Below are 23,570 nucleotides of genomic sequence, written 5' to 3'. Positions count from 1 at the left end.
TTTGAAAGTTTGGGGCCAGGATTTTTATTTATTTTTTTGTTAAAGAAATTAATACTTTAATTCAGCAAAGATTAATTAAACTGATCAAAAGTGACAGCAAAGACATTTATAATGTTACAAAAGATTTCTATTTTATTCATCTGTGAATTCTGAAAAATAAAATGTAGAAAAAACAAAATGTAGAACTGCTATTTTAAATTGTAATAATATTTCATTTTTTGATCAAATAAACGCAGCCTTGGTGAGCAGAAGAAATGTATTTCAAAAACTGACCTCAAGATTATTATAGTAATAATAATAATTATATAATAATTATAAAAATATTATTATATAATGTTATTATAAAATTATTATAATAATTATAAAACTTATATTAATAATAAGTATTGATATCTAGTAGTAATAATAATAAATAAATAAATAAAATGTATGTATATAATATATAACATCAAATTTTCAAAAACAAATGTAATAAACAAATAATTATACAAATATGAATAATATTTTTTAATAATTATAAAAATAATAATAATCTATATGAATAATAAGTCTTAATATCTAGTAATATTACTAAATAAATAAAATAAATACCTAAATAATATAAAATAATTTTTAATTTATATATGTGTTTCATATATATGTAATAATATATAACATAAATTTAAAAAATAAATTTAAATAAATAATTATAAAAAAATAATAACAATATTAAGCTATATTAATATGTTTTAATATCTAGTAATAATAATAAATAAATAAATAAAATAAATATATAAATATTTTTTATTTATTTATGTTTCATATATATGAAATAATATATAACAAATTTTTAAAATAAATTTTAATAAATAATTATAAAACATTATAATAACAATAATAAGCTATATTAATAAGGTTTAATATATATATATATATATATATATATATTTTTTTTTTTCATATATAATTAGTTTCATATATATGTAATAATAATATGTAATTTTCAAATAAATTTGAATAAATAAATAATTATAAAAAAATAATATGTTATATTAATAATAAGTCTTTATATCCAGTAATAACAATAAATAAATAAATTCAATACATAAATAATATAACATATACACTTATATATATACACACACGTTTCATATATATGTAACAATATAAAATAAAATAAAATAAATGCATCTTGTTTCAAGGATTCTTAGACATTTTAAGTAGATAATTAGACAGAAATATTCGTTAAGATCAGGATTTTCTGCACTGAATGAAAATTCTCTCAATTATTCACACTCTTTTTAACTTCAAGTTTAGTGCATCTGAAAATGCTTTCAAACTGTTTCATTAAACGCCTTCAATTCCAGATTTAAAAAATGAAAATGTCAAACGGTGCCCACATTCCACGTGGGACCAATTACGAGTGACGCCTTGAAAACAGTCGAAGTTCCCCGAGGAGGAAAGAGAGAAAGAGAGGAAGGTTAAACACAAACACAGAGAGAGACGGGAGCTCTGGAGCGGGACGTTGTGCTCCGGTACCTCTAACGCTACGCTAAAATCCACCATGGACACGCTGGTGTTACGATGCCAGCACACGTGAACCGTGGTGTTACCACGGTGAGGCGTCTGCCGCTCTAGAGACGTCCGTGAGGCGCTCAGGTCGTCTTCTGACTCCTGGTCGGCGCTAGATTCCTCAGGGGATTCTGGGAAACGTGGGAAGAACAGCCATTTAAACAAGAAAACAATGAAGGTGGTGATATCTTGAGGTTATGTGGTTCTGTACCATATGTACCATGGTAAAATCATCCTTCTAGGTACTGGAGCGTATCAAGTCAATATCAGGAATACATAAATATGGTAATGACGGTATATGTCAAAGTACCATAGTATTACTGTGTGATCTCATTACCATGTTCAAAGTACCTTTAAGAATATCATGGTAAAACCATGGTACACATCCAAAATACCATGGTAGTACATATATGGATGTTTTGTTACTTTGTTTATACCATGTTTTTATGAAAGTAACACTGTATTACCAAAGCTGTTATTAAAAATTACCATGACACTAGCAATGTTTTTAAAATGGACATATAAATTGTATAAAATTAAATAAAATCTGAATATATTTTTATATTTTTTGATAAAAGTAAATAAAAACTAAATATCTACATATCTTTTCAGTTGTTATATATTTTAGGTAAAAACTCAAGGTTATTTACAGTTTATGTTACTTTAAATTAAAATAAAAACTGTAAATAACCTTTAGTTTTTACTTGAAATATATAAATAAATAAAATAAATCATATATAATATAAAATTAAAAAAAATTACATCTATATATTTAATATATTTATAATCACATCTATAGATTTTATATAATACATGAATCTAAAATAATAATTAAAAATAAATAAATATATTTCATATATAGTATTAAATAAATAAAAAATAAAATATAATATCAAATTCTATGAAATCACATCTATGTATAAAAATGTGATTTTACATAATAAATAAATCTAAAATAATAATAAAAAATAAATATATAGATTCATTTCATATATATTATAAAAATAAATAAATTATATATATACATATATAAAAAATGTGATTTTATATAATATATAAATATAAAATAATAATTAAAAATAAATAGATTCATTTCGATATATTATTAAATAAATTAATACATAATATATAATATCAGATTATATAAAATCACATATATAAAATAATAATTACAAATAAATACATTTATTTATTTTAAATAAATAAATGTATTTCATAGACAGTTACAAAAATCAATATAAAGCAGGTAGACGTTGTCCTTTGAAGTCAGAAAGGTTTTCATGAGACAAAGACTGCGAACAAAAACTCTGTCAATACTTTAAAATCGGATACGAGTTCATGCAACAGGTCAGAAAAGCAAACAGTCACATCACAATGACATCAAACTCCACGTCTAGACGACAGGAACAATATGATGAAAGAAAACCACAAGAGATTTACTTGATATTAATAAAGCAGAAGCATGTGTGTGTATCAGACTGACGTGAAGACGATCAGCTGAAGAACTGGAAACCTGTGAAACATGATGCTGAGATCCAGTGCAAATACACAAAACTCCTTCAACTACTGTGTTCATGCAGCGTATAGTCACACTCAAGTCGCATCTGCAAGTCAATGATTCATCTGAAGCACTATTCATCTGACACATATTTCTGTCATGAAGCTCTTTGTAAGCTTTACTGGCCTGTGTGAGATCAGTCAGATCAGCTGTAGCAGAAGTTCACATGCAGTTAATGAAACGAGAAAACTCACTGCTGTCAGTGAAACTGCTGGACAGGATCTCAGCCGAGGGGCCGTTGCATTTGTCCGCCAGTTCAATGGCCATCTTGATGTCCTCCACCCACTTCTCCATCTCAGACGCGGAGCTGTGGGGGCAATGAGAGGACGCAAGCAATGCAGCTACTGTCAATCAAAGCACTGAAGACATACTATAGCCATACTACGATTTTTACCACCTTAGTAGATCAATAAATATTTAGCAAAGTGCAAATTTAATTTAACTTAATTAAATATCGACATTAAAAAAATTACGTAATAATACTACTAATAATATTAGTATTAGTAATAATCATTATCATTTATATACAGTAGTCAACATTTGAAGTGTACTACTGTATTATAATAAATAAATACATAAATAAATAAATAATTATTTTCATTATTATTTAAACTAAACATTTCTTCTTCTTTTTATATTATAAACTAAATAATTGTTAAATTAATGTACCATTATTATATATTATATTATATTATTATTATTAGTATATGTACAAATTACATAAAAATAATACTAACAACAACAACAACAACAACAATCAAATAAGTTTTTAATAATAATTATTATTAGTAATAGAAGTAGTAGTAGTGGTAATAATAGTAGTATATTTAATAATGATTAATTGTAGTGCTAAAAATGATTAATTATGATTATTTTGGTTGTTATTATATAAAAAATGGTAATAAACTAACAATTATTTGTTTATAATAATAATAATAATAATAATAAATATTAAAATATTATAAACATTAAAAATATTAAATTAATTTATTATTTAAATATAACAGAACAATCACAATTATCATTATTTGCACTATAAAATATCCATATTATTAAATATCCTGCTGCTACTACTACTAATAATAATTATAATTATTAAAAACTAAACATTTTTCTTTTTCTTTTTTTTTTTTTTTTTACATCTGATTAATATTATTATGTAATAATTATTACATATAATAATAATAATAATAATAATAATAACAGTATTAATAATACTAGTATTATTTATATAAATATAATACTACTAAAATACTAGTAGTAGCAGTAATAATTATTAATAAAATATAATAGTAATAATAATAATAAAAATAATAATAATAATAAACTAACAATTATTTTGTTCATAATAAAAATAAAAATATTATAAAAAAATTTAAATAATAATAATAATAATAATAATACACTAACAATTACTTTGTTTATAATAAAAAGGAAAATATTATAAAATTGTCAAATTAGTTGTTATTATTATTTAAATATAATAACAGAAAATCATAATTATCATTATTTGCACTATAAAATGAATCATATTATTAAATATACTGCTGCTGCTACTAATAATAATCATAATTATTATGATAATACTGTTAATAATAACTAATTATGAATACTACTATTATTATTTATATTAAATATAATAGTACTAAAATACTACGTCTAGTAGTAGCAGTAATAATAATCATATTTATTATTATTACTATTATTATTATTAAAATATAAACTTTTTTGCCATTACTTATTGGCCTTAATTGTGGAATCTCAATTAAAAACCTGTAGTATTTCTGTAAGTTTATTCTGCTGTGCAGATCTGCTCCGATCTCAGTTCAGTGAATGCATTTCAAACAGCTTTTATGTAAACACAATGCATTCGATCACAGAACATTGCATAACTCTTTATATTCTACTAACACCAAACTAGATTTACCTGAACTGCATTTGTCAATTTATATAAGCATCATTATGTTCCCATAAATTTCTTCAGCAGGACGCACAATAAAAGGAAAGCAGGCCAACGGCTCTGTCAGGATTTATTTTAACTTTCATTTGCACAATGAACATGAATTTGACATGTGAACCGTTTCCTCAGACAAAGCTCTCACAAGAAAACATCAAGGAAAGAAGACGGCATGATGAGCATAAAGCAAACCACCCATGTAATAATTAACCAGCTAAACCCGGAACAGGTTAATTGGTCAACATGTTAATTACCTGGCGGCCACGACGACAGACTGTCTCTGTCCAAACAGAGTGAAGGAATGCGGGACGCCCCACTCGTCCTCGCTCTCACGGATCTACAAACACATGAACCCGTCGGTTACAAACACGTGCATCACATTGAAACACTCACATTTCACCTCAAAGTCAAAAAGGTAATTTTTGCATAAATTAATCTCGTCATTAACGTTATTTTGGTCCTTAAGTTTCCCGTATCGAGCTCTGAACATAAGCGGTCGTTATTTTTCAATTAAAACCTCATCAAGATTGCAATTCACTGTTTGAATGCTGCATGTTTCTGGATAATTACATTTACATGCAATATGCAATTTAGCGAGACGTGCCCGAGCTGCGGCCTGCACAACAATGAAGCTCCTGTTTGTGTGAATGTGCAATTAGTAACTGGAGACGGAGGCAGCGGGAACACGGCCAAAACAAACAGACAGCGTGCAGGAAAATACAGGGAACGCTGCTGTATAATGAAAGGTACTGTCAGTGAAGGGAGTTATATAATATACAGAGCTGAAAGAAACATTGCTGTTTATGTTGTGGTCAAATATGAATCAACTATTACCCACCGTCATGCCGTACAGAGGAAGCTGACCGTGCACTTTGAACTGATTGGAGGCCGTCATCCCTCGACTCGTGTACATCAGAACATCATTGAACTGCAAACACATTCAAGAAGAGAAAAGGAAAATATTAGTCTTCGTTATGTTTTCTCTCCTAAAACTATCAAGACAGATGATTCACTTAAACTGGTGCTCTAAGGGGCACAAAAAACATGGTAAGATATTTGGACCGATACTTAGAAATTGTAATGGTAAAAATAAAATAAAAAAATTAAATAAAACCAAAATATTAATAAATAAAATTAAACAGAAAATAACACATTAAACAAAAACATTAAAAACATTTTAATTAAAACATTAAAAAACATTAATAAAACAAAATATTAAAATAATAAAAATAACACATTCAAAAATAAGAATAAATGAAACATTCTCAGAATTAAAATGACTTATTATATATTATTACTAAAATTTAATACTTTGAAAATTAAAAAAAAAATGTTCATATAAAATATCAAAAAAGTAAAAAACAGAAATTAAACAAAATAATAAATAATAAAGTAAAACAAAATAATAAATGATCAAAAATATTTATATATGAACAAAACAATACATTTAAAAATACAAAATTAGCCTGAATCACTAAATCTGGCGCATTTACATAATAGACTTGTTTATTTATGTTAATTAATGTGCATTGCCCCTTTTAAAATAAAAATAAAGAAACAAAATAAAAAATAAAACATTTAAAAAATAAAACATTAATAAAAAAACACTCACAAAATAAAAAAAAAACTACAACTTTTAATACACTGAAAATTAAACAAAATAAAACAAAAAATAAAAATAAATTAAATAAATTATCAAATGAAATATCAATAAAGTAAAAATAGAAATTAAACAAAATAAATAATAAAGTAAAACAAAATATTAAAAGATCAAAGATATTTATAAATGAACAAAGTAATACATTTAAAAATAAAAAATAAAACATTCACAGAATTAAAAAAACAACTAAAAATACATTGAAAATTAAACAAAACAGATCAAAAAAATAAAAAAAACTAAATAATAAATTATCAAATAGAACATCAATAAAGTAAAAATTAAAAAATAAACAAAATCAAAAATAATGAAGTAAAACAAAATCAAAAAATATTTATAAGCAAACTATATAATACATTTAAAGTAAAACAAAATAAAACAATTTAAAATAATACGATAAAACAAAAAAAAAAAAGTAAAAAAAAAAAACTAATATAAAATAAAATAAATAAATATTAAATAAATAACTGATCAAATAAAACATTAATAAGGGCAAAAAAATGAAAAATAAATAAATAATAAAGCAAAACAAAATAATAAATGATCAAAAAATATTAATAAAGAAATAAAAATGACAAATAATAGAAATTAAACAAAAAGGTAATAAATGATCAAATACAACAAAAAAAAATAACATTGTAACACTGTAGTACTTTTGTACTATTCATTGTACATTGTACAAATCACAGCAATCAAGCCACAACAGTACTTTTAATAAGGGATGATAAATAGATGACAATTTTAACTAACCATCTAGCTGTAACAGATGTCTAGTACTATGTAACTAGTATATAGAAGTAAGCGGCTCTTACCAGGAAGAACATTCTCTGCTGTAGACCTTTTCCAGAGAGTTTGCTGAGACAACCGAGCCTGATAAACTCCTGCCAAAACACACACACCAGGTCACACTAGAACATCTCTAACCAACTCGTTCATCAAGTCCACCACAACTAACCCGTCCAGGAACGGCGAGGTTGTCGACGCCGGTGAGATCCTTCTTAAGCTCCAGAAGCTTCTGGAAGTTCTCCATCTTGATGAGGGTGCCGTGAAGCTGCACGACCATCTCAGAAATATCAGCGAGCGCAGCTGCAAGAGACCAAAACCATCTTAAGAACATGCTAAAAATCAGACTGAAGGGTACAGCGGCAGTGGGACGGCGTACCTCGCGAGTCTCTGAAGTCGTCGTGCGTCGGCGGGTAGTGTTTGCACAGGCGCTCCAGGATCTGTTTGTAGTGCATGAGGCGATGCAGCGGCCGCAGGAAGAAGATGTTGAGCGGCAGGTAACACACCTTCTGCAGCTCGAAGTCTCGACACAGACCCTCCAGCTTCCGGGACGAGCGACACGTCCGCTCCAGCTCCAGCAACGCCTCCGAATGCTTCTGGAGATGAGCCGTCAACAGCTGAGGAGACAAAACCACACATAAGATCAGATATCTGCAATAATACTATTCAAAACTAATATGTCACTGATATCTAGGAGGATCACAGAAAGATCTAGATGTTCTGACCTTCAAACCCTGGATGTTCTTCAGCATGACGTCTCCAACGCGCTGGTAGTCTCCTTTTATGTGTGCGTTGGATCGGCCTTCCCTGCAAACAACGAACAGAATAAATAAACATTACAGTTTTTCTCGATTGCTAAAACACTATAACCAGTCTTTTAAACTAAAATTTCAAAACCATAATGCCATTTTTCAAAAAGCACACCCATTTCCCTGAACTATAAACACTATTCCCCTACTTTAACACATGAGTCAGATTTGGTGAACTGTTACTGCAAAACTCTACACACAAATCCCTACATTTCTTAGTGCTTACCCCATGTGGTCATTTAGAAAGCACTAGTATTCAATATTGTTCACTAAAGTCTGCAAAGTTTGAGCTCAATTAGCACACAATTACCCAAGTGGAAACACTAGGAGTCAAAATTTATCACACATCAATCAGAACCTTCGATGGAGATAAAAGGGCCAAAGTCAGCTTACAGTTAGGTGCATTTCTCAGATCAGAAATGAAATTCTCAAAACTACTTGTTCAACCTCCACATCATCTAGTCACTTGTGCACATCATAAATTTTTTCTAATTTTTTAAAAACAAATTGCGTTTGCTTTGGTATGTTCATGCAACTGATTATGCAACTGATTTGTCTGCGGTTTTCTTACATCATCAGTTCCTATTGTTATGTTGCTCAAAATGTATTACATGTATATAGTTCTCTGTGCTATAGTCTTACCCCTCAAAATATCAAGTCATTAGCTCATGGAATATGTCTTTACAGTAAATGCTAAATTTTTGATCTAGTTGTCATAAACTGTCAAGCATATTCTACACATTTCTATTAGACCTTTTGTAAATTTGCCATGAATTGTTCAAGTGAATATTGACTTTCACTAATGTAGAAACTACAGATCAACCAATGATAAAGCAGTTCTCTGAAACAGCTCAAAGGTACATCTCAACATCTCATGAACCTTCAACTAGAAAGCACATATAGACAGAGGACAACACAAGAGTTACAAATTCTGACAGTGGACTTTCTAATTTATATTTCCGCCTTTACTCTTATTTCTTTTTCTTTTCTATTTCACAGTGACTTTGTAATGTATTTGTGTTTTATTTATTTCTTTTTTTTTTCTATATATATATATATATTTTTTTTTGTCAGACGACTACTAAAATTGTAAGTGTGAATCCTATCCGGTCTTTTTCAGTCATAAACCCCGCATACAGTAATGTGAAATTTCGAAGAGGAAGAGTAGGAGGTAAAAGAGAAAGAGGATGAGACAAAGGAGGAGGATGATGACAACAACATGGAAGAGAAATAGGAAGGGCAAGGGCAAGAAAACAAGCAGTCTCATATATTTTAGTTGATGCATGCCAGGGTTGGATCAGGCTTGCAAGAGGATTTTACCACTGCTGCCTGTCCAGGGCCAATTTAGTCTGTGATGTTGAGGAGGTTCTTTGGCCTGTTCCAGATCAAAGACAGGATGCTGGGGCAGAACAATTATTTTTGTTGTCTACAGTACAATAAATTAAGGATTAAAACACTTGCAAATGCATACATTTGTTGTGTTCATCATGTGAATTTTTTTTTTTTCAAGCAACACTTGTTACCAGTTTTCGTAGTATTGTTTTGAATTGATCTCATCAGTGTGTAAAACTGTGTTGTAGTGTGTGTGTTTTTGAGGGTTTGTGTGTCATGTCTGAGAACAAAGTTTGTTTTTTTCAGCAAGATTGAATTGTTTTGAGTGGAGAGCTTCATTTTGACCTGAATATAGTAAGTTCGGGGAATTGAGTTAGAAGTTACGGATTTGTGTTTAGAGTTTTGAAAAAGCAAGGCATAATTTCAAGAAATGTGTTTAAGCAATTGAGAAAAACTGTAAATCCTTAAACAATTAACATTAAATTGTGAACATTTATATTATTCTATAATAAATATATTACATTTATAATATATATTATATATTATTATATTATTTTAATGTTGTTATTATATTATTAATATATATTATCATTTTATTATTTATTACAATACATTTACTTATATATATATATATATTTTTTTTTTAAATTAATATATATTTAACCTGTATATTTTAAATTATTTTAAAATAGAAATACATCTTTAAATAATAAATTATTATAACATTATTATTAATTATAAAAAATATAAATTGATGCTATGAATTCAATGCTTATAGTGATATTTAAAAAAGATTTTGTGCATTTTAATATAACTTGGGGCAATTTTAGAGTATTTTTAAAAAAAGTTTTATAAATAAAAGGTTGTACAGCAACAAACATGCTAAAATACTACAATATCCTAATGCTAAAAAGCCATATTTCTGTCAAAATATTTTACTACAATACTAGAAATAATAATAAAACTACAGTAACTTGGTATTTGCCCGCAGCATCATCAAATAATATAAAAATGACAGAAACAAAACAGCTGACTGGAAACATGAATGAGATTTGAAAGCTAAATAACGACTTATGTTTGGGTTTGATTTCATGACAAATCTATCATACAAAGTATCTGATATCATGTTTTTTGGTTATGTACTGTGATAATACCATAGTAATCTTTTAAATTCTTGCACACCATTTGCAAGTAATAATGTTTACGTTTAAGGCATTTTTATGAGAATTGTTATCATTTTTGGAGCCTGGAAGGCCCAGTCCCCATTTACTTCCACTGTATGAGCATCTTGTACATTCTGCTAAACATCTCCATTTGTGTTTGACAGAAGAAAGTAAGTCATACATGTTTGAACTACATGAGGGTGATTAAATGAGTTTGAATTCTGGGTGAACTGAAGTTCTCGTGTCATCCAGCAGATGTCTCTCTTGCACATCAATCCACAGAGACTCGCTGAGCTCCTGAACATCAATGAACTCGGCGTCATCCGTCAAGCCGTTGAGCCGTTCCCCGCTCCTCACCGAGAGCCATCACACCAGCCACAGCACACTAAAACCTCCATTCATCATGCTGTCCTTTAACACAGGTCCAAAGCCGCTCCCCACAGAGCAGTATTAAACATTACAGGCACGCTGGAGAACATTTGAGTCGGCAGAGCTCCATCAGTTACTGTCTGAACACATTACACCGGTGGACCGGAGGACAAGTGTACACTCTGACACTACAGCTCTGAAATGAGAACTGCCTTGATGCTTTTACATTTATGAACACTTAATGTCTAAAAAAGATGAGGTGTGGCTTATGGCACAATATTAATTTGACTAATATGGATATACAAAAAATAGCCAGATAGATAGATAGATAATGTATATAATATACAGATTAATATATGTAATATTATTATATATACATTTTATATAAATGATAAAAATAAATGTATATAAATTTATATACTAAGTATTTAGTAAATTATATATATATATATATATATATATATATATATACATACACATACATAAACAATAATTTAAAGTAATAAAGGAATGATAAAAAAAAAATAAAAAAAAATAAAAAAATAAAAATATACATAAAAATTCTAGTATATATAAAATGTAAAATATTTAATCCAACATGATTTTTTGGTAAATGTGACTGATCAAATTGATCTAATTAAAATAATTAAAAATAATCTAAATTTACATTAATAACATTATAATGTCATTTAATATAATAATTTGTACATATATATATATATATATATATATATATATATATATATATATATATATATATATATATATATATTTATAATATATATATATATATATATATATATATATATATATATATATATTTATAAGCTATATATATATATATATAGCATATAAATATTACAATAAATTTGGTTATTTATTATATATAAACAAACACAAATATACATGTATATTTATATTTATTTATTTTACAAATTAAATAATATACTTTTCTATTTGGTGTATAGCAAGATGAATATAGTATGCAATATCATAGAAATGTTATACATAAATTCTATATAAATACATTTTAAAAATAAAAATAATATTATATACTACGCATTTAGTAAGTTCTATATTTTTGATTTCTAGAAACAGATATTTTAAGATAATTAAGAAAATGATACTTATAATTTTAGTTTTTCCAGATTACATTTTTAATTTAAATTTAAATATTATATATATAAAACAATATTCTATGATATTATACATAAAACATAATTTGAAGTAATATAGACTTTTAGATTTGTAAAAAATACACAAAATTTCTAGTATATATAAAATGTCATAAATATTTAATGCAACATGATTTTTTTGATGAATGCGATTAAAAACAACTAAATATTACACAAATGACGGCACAGTAAATTTTGTTATTCATAACATAAAAAAAACACAAATATACATGTTTATATTTATTTATATTTATATTTATATTTATATACAAAAGAAATAATATACTGGTCTATCTAGCAAAACTTAATTTGTGAGGCCTGTCAACTAAACAAGGCTTGCTAGGTATGCTAGTTAAACTAGTTATGCAGCCTGGAGAGGGATACCAGTAAACCAGCATCAAACCAGGAAATATTATGAACATAAAGGGCGTTTTCAAGACCAAAAGGCAACAGTAAATGTCACAACGTAACAGGCTTCATTTTCTGTATGCAAAATATAATTTCCTATTTTTTTTCTTTTGATTTTGCAATCAAAAATATGTCCTGGGAACGTTCTTGACAAATGCAATGAGTCCTGTGAGGTTAATTTCACGTCATGTTACAGCTAACTAGATCTGATGCGATGTAAGCATTTGTTTGACTAACAGATGAAAAAGCATCAAATGGTGCATTAAAACACCGAATGACAGATGGAGGCGTGTTACTGTTATAGTTGGAGCAGTTTGTACACATTCCAATATGACAAACACATTAATGTGATGAAATACACACCACTGAGCCAGACGCTGCTCCACGTCCTTCAGGAAGGTCTCGTGGAATTTATACACCGGCTCGAAATTGGCAAATATGAGATTCCTGAGGGAATCCGGCATGGCTTCGTCCTTCCCTACGGACTTCTGAAAGGACTGAAAACAAACAGGAAATAAAGACAATTAGTATTTCTATAGCATTCATGTTCTGGATGAGTTGTAGAGGATGCTTTGAATACATCTAGCTAATCAAACTCCTATTCAAAATCAATTTTCCATGATATGAGTCTTTAAATGGTCTACAGTGAATGGTTGAAAACATCAGTCCCCTGAGGCCTTTGTAGACATTTCCCATCATCACATCAGACATGAAATCCCAGACGATAAAACTATACAGGCTACTTCATACAGATCTGAACTTGAAGATATCAGCATCTCACACAGGCTGTGTGACGTGATGACAGAAGAATCCATGAATAAAGACTCTTTGTCTCTTCATACGCATGTTCCGGACACTACAAAACATCCACTGTGATTTTATACTGTGAGCCCCTACAAAACAAAAAAAAAACAAAAAAAATTCTACACGATGATGTAAAACAGGAAACCACTTAGCAACATGCTGCCCATTATGCAGACCTTAGCAACCATCCAAAAAAATCTCTGCAACCACCTATCAACCAACCAAAACCCTTAACAACCACCTAGCAACAACCAAAAACTCTAGCAAGCACCTGGCAACTTGTTAACAATTAACCTGAACACCCTAGAAACTGCTTATTAACACTCTAACAACCAACCAAAACCCTAACAACAACTTAGCAACAACCAAAAACTCTAACAAACACCTGGCAACTTTTTAACAATTAATCTAAACACTCTGGAAAAAGCTTATTCACACCCTAGCAACTAACCAAAAACCCTAACGACCACCAAGCAACCAACCAAAAACTCTAGCAACCACCTGGCAACTTGTTAACTATTAACACAAACACTTGAGAAACTGCTTATTAACACCCTAACAATGAACCAAAAACCCTAACAACCCAGCAACCAACCAAAACCCTAACAACCACCTAGCAACCAATTAAAATCCCTAACAACCACCAAGCAACCAACCAAAAACTCTAGCAACCACCTGGCAACTTGTTAACAATTAACACGAACACCTGAGAAACTGCTTATTAACACCCTAACAACGAACCAAAAACCCTAACGACAACCCAGCAACCAAACAAAAACCCCAACAACCACCTAGCAACCAATTAAAATCCCTAACCACCACCAAGCAACCAACTAAAAACCCTAAAAACCACTTAGCAAGCAACCAAAAACCCTAACAACCGCCTGGCAACTTGATGCACCAAGCGACATGTTAGTATATATCAAGAACACTTAAGCAACACCCTACTGACACCCTAGCAACCAACTAAAAAACCTTAGCAACCATCTAGCAACATGTTAGCAACTATCAAGAACACCCTAGGAATTGTTTATTAACACCGTAGTAACCAACTACAAAAACCTTAGCAACCATGCTGGGAATTATTTGGAACACTCTAGCAAACACTTATTAAAACCCTAGCAACCAACTAAAAAAAAAACAAAAAAAACTTAGCAACCACCTATAAACATTCTGAGAATTTTTCAGTAAACTCTGGTAATGGCTTTTTTACATCCTAGCAACCAACTAAAAAACCCTCACAACGGCCTGGCAACAGGCTGGGAATTATTCAGAACACACTAGCAACAACTTAACACTGTAGCAACCAACTGAAAAAAAAAAAAACCTTAGCAACCACCCAGCAACATGCTGGCAAATATCCAGAACACCTTAGAAACAGCTTATTAACACCCTAGCAACAACCCTAGCAACCACTTAGAAACCTGCTGGTGATCATAGAAACACTCTAGAAACTGCTTTTTGACCCTAGCAAAACACCTAGTAAACACCTAGATCTCCTTAGCAAGCAGAAAAAGCCTAGCAACACCCCAGATCACCCTGACAACACCCTACTCAACACCTAGACCAAAAAAAGAACACCCTAAAGCCTAAAGTATACCATTTTTTTTTACACGCATGCTAGTGTATGTGTACAGTCAAAAAATCAGGTGTTGTGCGTACAGTCCGTGTATATTATTCTGGTGACAAATTTGGCATCATGCGTACTGCACGTGGACCCACACGCACACGTAAAAGTATACTTTGGGCTTAATGTTGTTGTGCCTCTTCACTCACTGTCGTACAGATGGTTGTATGGAGATTTCTATGGTGTATAAAGTGTTGAACAGACGCAGCTGTGATAACACGAGCAGTCAGGCGGTGGGTGGGTGTGGCGGTCTGGGATTCAAACAGCAGCTAGCTTCAGATCCAGTAGCCAAAAGGAAATATTTATGAGACGTGTAAACACGTCACCCTGCTGCTTCTTTCCACTACCTTGTAAGACATCAAAGAGATGTGGTACAAAGCAGATGTACAGACGGGAGGCAGCCAGCAGAAGAACAACATCTACAACTTATCCCAAACACTCAAGCTAACTCTTCAGTTGCAAATGGATTAAGCTACAATGTATGATACAACGTCATGATTCATGTATTATGTTTGATGTAAATAGACATGAACATCAAAAACATTAAAAAAACGTGACTTCATAGTCGACAACAAACTTTTGATCAAAAAAAGATTAAACTGCATGACGAACTACAGGAATCTACCTAGCAACAATTCAGAACACCCAATCAACTGTTTAATACCTTAGCAATCAACCAAAAAACCCTCAGCAACCACCTAGCAACTATTCAGAACAGACTAGGAGCCGTCATTACAACCCAAAACCTTAGAAACCACCTAACTATATGTTATGGCTTTGGTAGCAACAACCTGGCAACAACTATCCAGAACACCCTAGCAACCATCTAGAAAGTCTTTGCAACCACCTAAATCACCTTAGCCACAATATAGCAATGCCCTATGCAACACCCCAAACATCTTTGCAACACCCTAGCGATGTCCAAACATTCTGCTAGAAAATCTTAGCGACCACCTGACACTACAGCAAATGTCTAGCAATGCTCTAACAACTGTTCAAAACACCACACAACAGCTTATTAACACCCTAGCATCAACCAGAAAACCTTAGCAACACTCAAAATACCTTAATGCTCTAGTAACCATGTAATGTACCCTAGCAACCATCTACAAAAGCCACAGCAACCTCCAGAACACCCCAAACATCTCTGCAACAACCTAACAATGCCTTAACTACCAGAAAACATTAGCAACCACCTAGCAACACCCTAGAAACTACCCAGAGCACCCTAGCGATGTCCAAACATTCTGATAGAAAACCTTAGCAACTACTTAGCAACTATTATTAACGGTACAGGAAATGCCTAGCAATGGTCTAACAACTACCCAAAACACCCTCACAACAGCTTTTTAACACCATAGCAACATCATCAACATTTAAAATACCTTAATTCGCTAGTAAAGTGTACCCTAGCAACCATACAGAAAAGCCACAGCAACCCCCAGATCAGCCTAGCAACAACCTACCAACACCTAGAACATCACTGCAACAATTTAACAACTACCAGACAACATTAGCAACTGCCTAGCAACACTCTAGCAACTATTTAGAGCACTCTAGAACATCAGAAACCCTAGCAACCATTAAGAACACCTTAGCAACTGCCTAGCAATGCTCTAACAGCTACATATGCTAACCACCATCTAGCAATGCTATTCACACCCACACCTAACATCGTTGCAATAGCCCAACAACTACCACAAACCATTAGAAACCACCTAGCAACCATAAAGAACTTGTAGCAACATCTTATTGATTCCCTAACAACCACCAAAAATGTATCAACTGCCTAGCAACACTTACAGTACACTCACTCACTCGCAGCAACTGCATAGTAGGTGTCTGGGGGAAAAACACGCAAACAGATCACTATAGCAACTGCCTAGGAACAAGCTTCCAAACAAAGTTTAGAAAATACTGAGAAAGTTAGCAGCGTATACTCACATTTTCTTCAAAAAGGTATAAATGTCAAAGTATTTGAAAACTGGAATGTTCCAGATAATCCATTAGACTTTGATTAGACTCTAAAAACAAACATCCTGTAAACCCAACGGCTACATGAGATTGACTGAGTATTTAGAGTCTTACCACAGTAATGACCTCCAGATCCTTCAGATACGTCCTCTCTGTGGTCAGGAGCTCTTTGGCGATGAAATATGCTTTATCAGTCGGGAACCTCTGTGAGTGGAAGAGAAATTATTAATTTAAATTAAATTAAATTAAATTATTTTTTTAATTAAATAAAAAATAATACGGGCATAATTAAATTAAATTAAATAATTAAATGTAAAATAAAATAAAAACAAATTGAGGGTACTATTAAATAAAATGAATACCTAAAAAATTATGAGAACATAAATAAAATTAATTCATAAACGAATGACAGGAGATATTTCTATACTTTCAGAGATGCATTTATTTTTCATATCAATTTTTATATCAATTAAATATTTTTAAAATATTTAACAAAATTTTCTGACAAAAATGGTGCAGAAATATAAACATCATTTTAGTCCAATAAAATGTTTTTGAAACGTGTGCAATCAACTGATAGGAAGTAGCAAATCAGCAGACAACATTCATGACAAAACTAAACTTGATCCTCTGACACACACACAGCGACGTCTCAGTGAAGTAAAACTCTCACTGTTCAGTGAGCCGCTTCATTCTGCCGCTACATAATCTGCCCTAAATAGACTGGAATTTGGGTTGAGTTTATCTAGGTCTCCTATTCTGAGACGTCCACAGAGACACTTGACCAAAACGCAGTGGTACTTCTCATGATAACACGCTTTTAAAGCAGCCCTTCCACTTCTCACGTAACCTTAATTTGTCTAGAGCGCCTTCAATCCAAACGCAATGTAATTTAAAGAGGAAAATTAGCCGTGGGTCCTTGAAATCCACAGCTGAGGAGACGATTACGGTATTCTTGAGCTACAATTAAGGAGGTTGAATTAGCTGACAAAAACAATTACAGGCTCCAAATGTAACCATTTGCCACGACAGCCAATAAATTGAGAAATTAATGAAACTTCAATTAAAAAAATCTATATGCTTAGTGATTTTTCTGTAAAATAAGGCTATTCATTTAATTTGAGAAGCTTTGTATTGGAAGTATGGAAGTATTTGTTTGCTTATTTTTTAATTCAATGCCGCATCAGCAGCAAAGGCTGAGTAGTACGAATTAAAATAACCATAATAAAAATAAAACTTAAAGACTGGCAACTGAAAACCCTAAACATCATTTTCTGAATGGTTCATATGTCTTAAATCTGAACTGCTGACATCACTAACATCAGAGGTTCAGAGTAACATTCTCACAACAATCTGTCTTTAACCACATAATACAGCAGTGAACGGCCAAAGATAGCCACCAACGTGAACTTTTACTAGCACATGCACTCTCCAAAAGACAAACCTTCCTCCGAACCTCGTCCTCGTCGTCTGTGCGGACGAAGCCAGCGTCGGTCAGTAAGGGAGTGGTGAGAGGCGAAGGCTGCCGTCCATCTGGACTTTGTCCCAGGCTGAGACTCTGTTTCTGGCCATTCACCATCACTTGGCCTGCAGATGGAGACTCACTGTGCTGAGGGCTCCTGGAAACTGGACCTACAGGAGAAGAGGCAGGTCATGCTAAAGCCTTGAAGTAATGTGGACTGGTTTATCTAGTGCACTTAGCAAATTCAATCAAGTATCAGGGTTCAACATGTACATTTAGTCAAACTACCCCGCTGAAAAAAGCAGCAAGACTTCTTGGTCAACAGCTTTACCAAAAATCTTAATTTGCATGGCTTACCAGTTTCTGCAGGGTAGTTTTGACATTTTTATCCTTAATACTGCTAGTGAAGATTTAAAATCGCCAAGGGGTAAGGCTGCACGACACACATTGTGTTGGAAATGGGCTACGGATGACAGCACCACATCGGGATCCAGACATGAGTGAGTCACACCATCCCAGTCTGGGATTTCCGCCTGAGGACACTGCCGGGATACATAACACATTCCCTGCGTGATAGGGAAATCTTCAGACCACTACATTCACTACACAAGTACATTCACATACTTGCCCGACAACGTTTCGTGTCCCATGCCATGGCACGAATGGGATGCGACATGCGAACCGGGACATTTCAAATGCACCGAGTGTCCACAGCGCAGCCATTATTGAGGACGTCGGACGAGCCGCAAATCTGGTGACGAAGATCTCATCGCGCACACATGCAACCATGCAAGAAACTAAAGGACTAGGGCTACTCTACCACGAAACAAGACACACAAGGGGGCGCTAACATCTACGGGCATCGGAGTAAACGTCTGGAGTCCCGCTTCACAAGTACCAAGTTTTATTGCTACTAATACACATTCATTTACAATGTTAAAGTGTTCCAGAATGAAAAAGACAAGGGTTTGGAGTAGTAGAAAAAACCAACAGACATAAATCGTACAGAACCTGCGAACAGGCATCGAGAAAATTAACAACCTTGAAACTTCAGAAAGTCTATTCATAAGTGCTAGAGGGCTTCAACAAGGTGGAAGAGTTAAAAAAAAAAAAAAAAACACTAAGGCTCACAGGTGTGACCTTTCCATTGCTCACCTGGTTATTTAGTCTAGTACAGTCTACGTCAGACGGTTTGTAAACACATACACTTGTGGTTAAACGTTTTGCATATGTGCCACAGTGATTGCACTGTTAATTATGAGTATTTTAAAAAAGTACAGTTACAATATATCACACAAATATATCTGGAACATTTCATATACCTCGGCAACGAACATCTCATACTGAAAAAAAAATAACAGGTTGAGTGAATCATTCAATACTGCTACAGTATTCTTGTGATAATAAATCCTACAAGTAAAAATCACATTTTAGTGTCATTTACAAAAAGCTAGGAACTACTTTGGTCACAGGCAATGATAAATTACAGATCGATGGGTGGGTGAAGGTTATATACATTCATATCAACAGTGGCGCACACATGACTCTTTCCAATAAATATTGCCAAATTTCGAGTAACGGACTCAAAAACTGCAGTGGTCTTGCGAATGGCTTTGCGAACACTTTCCAAAACCTTTCACTGACATGAGATTGCCACGCAAAAGTAAAGAATATTTTTGAAAAGTTGGCTTTTGGAAAATAAACTAATGCATTCTCTAACGCGTCAGAACCCAATAAAATATATGCAAAAGACAAGAGCGAGAAAGTGCAAAAACGTCTGGATAAAAGGACATAAGTTAGAAAGTATGCTTCAGGACAGCTCTTGGAAACCTTCCTAATCTTTTTAAACTTCACATGCTGAGCCTCAAAAGTTTCTTACTCACAGTCCGTCCAAATCTCACCTACATCCGTCTTCACTTCAAAAGACCACTGCATTTTAATGGTCCTGTGTCAATGCAAAGTCTTTTACACATATAAAAAGGACAGGGCAGCATAATGCTGAGACAAGGACAGGTTGACATGCGTCCAAGAGAGAGGGAAAAAAGACAAGGTGAGGCATTCCAGAGGTACATGCTGCTAGAACAGTGCAGGAGAAGTTTTAAAAGCAGTGCAACCTGAGCACAGGTTAATATTCTTACAAATCAAGTGTACATCAAGCATTGCAAACGCACCACAAACAGATGACATTGATGAGGCGTGCCAGAGATACAGCGATTTGTTTAGGAAAAAAGAAATCAAGCAGCGAAGCAAAACAAAATGTTGTTTGTTTTTTAAGGAGTGATGCATGCTGGGAAATGGGCAAGCAAACATGACAATGCCACCAGATCGGCACCAAAGACAACAAACCTGGAACTTCACCAAAATGAAAAAAAGCTAACATGAAGCCATCATGGTTGGGTGAAAACCTTCGATGTGCATGATAAAAAGCTAATCCAATTTACTGTTGCTTATCTCAAGTTATATCTACACAATCTCTTAATTTATCTAATATACCACACATCCAACCAGTATGATATGGTTTTTACGACAATACAAGCTTAGTTCAAATTTAAACAAAAGTTATCCATCAGAATCTTGAAGAACTTGAAACTAGCTAGCCTAGCTGTGACAATATAGCAGTGACACTCGAAACTTTCATATCTTGGACATCTGTTGTCATATCGCCACTACATTTAGCATTAGCATATTGCTAATGCATTAAAGCATTAGCTGACATTAGCTTCTGTAAGCTATGGCTAACGGAAAGGTATTTACACGTTGAGTAAAGGCATGGTATTTTTCGGTATTTTTGTAATTCTTTGTTTCTACAGGAATGACAAAGATATCTTTCACAAGATTACACTTTTGGCAATATGACTAGTCAATTGGTTAGCAGTAATATGGGTAACCTTATATAGCAATTGCAATTAGATTTCATTTTTCTACATTTACAGACATGGCACTTTGCAGAAGGATCTTCAATTCCTCATTAATCTTCAGTTAGTCTTCTAAGAGTAATAGATATGATTTGTGCATATTTGAAGTATTTCAGTATTTCTTTCCAGCCGAACAGAGTCTTCTTCCTTAACCTTCCAGATATCACAAAAATACCATCATTGCTAATCTTGTTATTCTTGTAAAGCATAATCCTTGCTCAACGAGTGCCACCTAATGTATTTCCCAAACACTGCCCGTATCTGCCAAAGCACAATTGGTTAATGCTATGGCAGGTCATGCCATGGTGCCTCTAACGGCACAGAAACTACACAATGCACCTTAAAGTACCTTGACTGGGTCTCCAAGTTGCAAAAAGGATGTATAGTCAACCAATAACCAGGCACACTTCATCTTCTCTAGCAGTTGAAGAATTGCGCCCCATCCTCGTCATTGATGGGATAACTGTAGCCATCATCTCCCCCCTGACCCTCGTCCTCCAGTTGGAGGCTGCCAAATGAGAACTTGCTTCGGGGCATAGGGGAGGAATTGGCTGCCCCGGGGTTTCCAAAGACCAGGGGCTGACTGTAAGAGTTGCTGCCTGCATCTGACTCGGTATCACTAGACTCTGTTCCACTACTAGTGGAACCATCAATCATATGGACTGGGCTATTGTGGTCATTAGCACTCAACCGGCTTCCATAGAGTCTCTGGACATTGCTGGATCGAGCTTGGCTAGATGCTCCAAGCCCATTAGCAGCCACACGGCGCTCAAGGGCAGCCATACGTTCAGCCCTCGAGACCACTGATCGTGGTTCGTTGGCCAGGGTTGAACTTAACTGGCTTAAGATCATGGGATCGGTGTCGGAACGGTTGCGCATGCCGTTTTGAAGTTTCTGCAAGTGTGGGGATCGATTGACAATTGGGGAGTAGCTCCCATAATGTTGAGGCTCACTCCCAGATCGGCCATTGGTAAGGTAGTGGCTACCGTCATCCCAACGCCGGCGACCGCTATAGCCGATCTGCTCGGGATGGTTCAGGGAGTTGGTTTTGTGAAAACTGCTCATCACTGGGCTACAGTTTGCACTCCGGGAACTAACTAAATGACTGGAAGGTGACACCAGACCACGTCTATCCATACCTTGAAACAATTCATCCACCAAGGTACTACTCAGGGGTAGAGCACGTGGTGATCCATTACCACAAAATGACCCATTAGACAACTGACTACCGTTGAAGGTATCTGAACTCTGACCCAACCGATGGCTGGTCAAAGGAGACTCCCGAAATCTAGACTTGCTTGCCCCTTGTCCATTGTGCTGACCATTTCCGTAACCATTACTCTTGCCCACTCTACGTCCAGTTGGCTCAACCTCATCATTGTCATGTGTGTGGGAGTGAGACCTAGTGATGCGGCCTTTGACCACATCATATTCGCTATCTACATCACTGCAGTCGATGTAAGGTATCGAGGAACTGCTACACTTGGCAGCATGCAATGCTAGACCTGTGCTCAGATGCTCGGCCTGCTGCTTGGAAGGAGATGGCTTTAATCGAGCATCTGCCTCGTCGTGGGTCCCGTTTCGGCATCCGTTGGTCTGCGAGGTTAGGCTTCCAGTGTAACGCTGGAGAGCCGGGTTTTCAACAGTCACTTGGGTGCGCCCAACAGGTGAGTCCGCCTGGTTTGCTGAAGCACTAGTATTCCTCTGTAACATATAGAATGCAAGATATTTGAGAAGGAAGAGGATGAGAGGCATAAATTGACCACTCTTAACACTGGCACTTTAAAGTCAACAAGAAATCGCAGTTGCAAGCCACTTTTTTATACCAGAATGGAAGCAGACCCATGAATCAAATTCAGTTATTACATTTTGGTGGAAAAAGGTCAATTAATGATTAATTCGAAATAATACCAGGAACGTGTATTTAGAAAGTGATTGGGCTTGATTCTGATGTTGACTTTAAGCTTGCATAATATGGGATATTTTATTGCATTCTTGGTATGTTTATACACTAAGATAGATTACA

At 33.3% G+C, this 23,570-nt stretch overlaps 1 protein-coding gene across 2 annotated transcripts in view; it reads right to left on the bottom strand.

Annotated features, from left to right (window-relative positions):
• farp1 (FERM, RhoGEF (ARHGEF) and pleckstrin domain protein 1 (chondrocyte-derived)) overlaps positions 1 to 23,570 on the bottom strand; it is a 97,309-nt gene that overhangs the window by 8,742 nt on the left and 64,997 nt on the right. The window contains exons 13-24 of one of the 2 annotated variants that reach the window (XM_051104853.1): positions 21,981 to 23,248; positions 18,612 to 18,783; positions 17,282 to 17,371; positions 13,126 to 13,259; positions 8,232 to 8,313; positions 7,886 to 8,123; positions 7,679 to 7,809; positions 7,536 to 7,604; positions 5,905 to 5,994; positions 5,321 to 5,403; positions 3,304 to 3,416; positions 1,519 to 1,682 (exon numbers count right to left, since the gene is read on the bottom strand). In XM_051104853.1, the coding sequence (XP_050960810.1) occupies positions 1,519 to 1,682; positions 3,304 to 3,416; positions 5,321 to 5,403; positions 5,905 to 5,994; positions 7,536 to 7,604; positions 7,679 to 7,809; positions 7,886 to 8,123; positions 8,232 to 8,313; positions 13,126 to 13,259; positions 17,282 to 17,371; positions 18,612 to 18,783; positions 21,981 to 23,248 (2,634 nt within the window). Of the gene's footprint in view, positions 1 to 1,518; positions 1,683 to 3,303; positions 3,417 to 5,320; positions 5,404 to 5,904; positions 5,995 to 7,535; positions 7,605 to 7,678; positions 7,810 to 7,885; positions 8,124 to 8,231; positions 8,314 to 13,125; positions 13,260 to 17,281; positions 17,372 to 18,611; positions 18,800 to 21,980; positions 23,249 to 23,570 lie in introns of both variants that reach the window. The other variant, XM_051104852.1, reaches the window with a different exon arrangement.

The sequence above is a fragment of the Labeo rohita genome, unplaced genomic scaffold (assembly GCF_022985175.1).
Source record: "Labeo rohita strain BAU-BD-2019 unplaced genomic scaffold, IGBB_LRoh.1.0 scaffold_83, whole genome shotgun sequence".
Classification (NCBI taxonomy): domain Eukaryota; kingdom Metazoa; phylum Chordata; class Actinopteri; order Cypriniformes; family Cyprinidae; genus Labeo; species Labeo rohita.
This window is presented reverse-complemented; position numbering and strand designations above follow the sequence as displayed.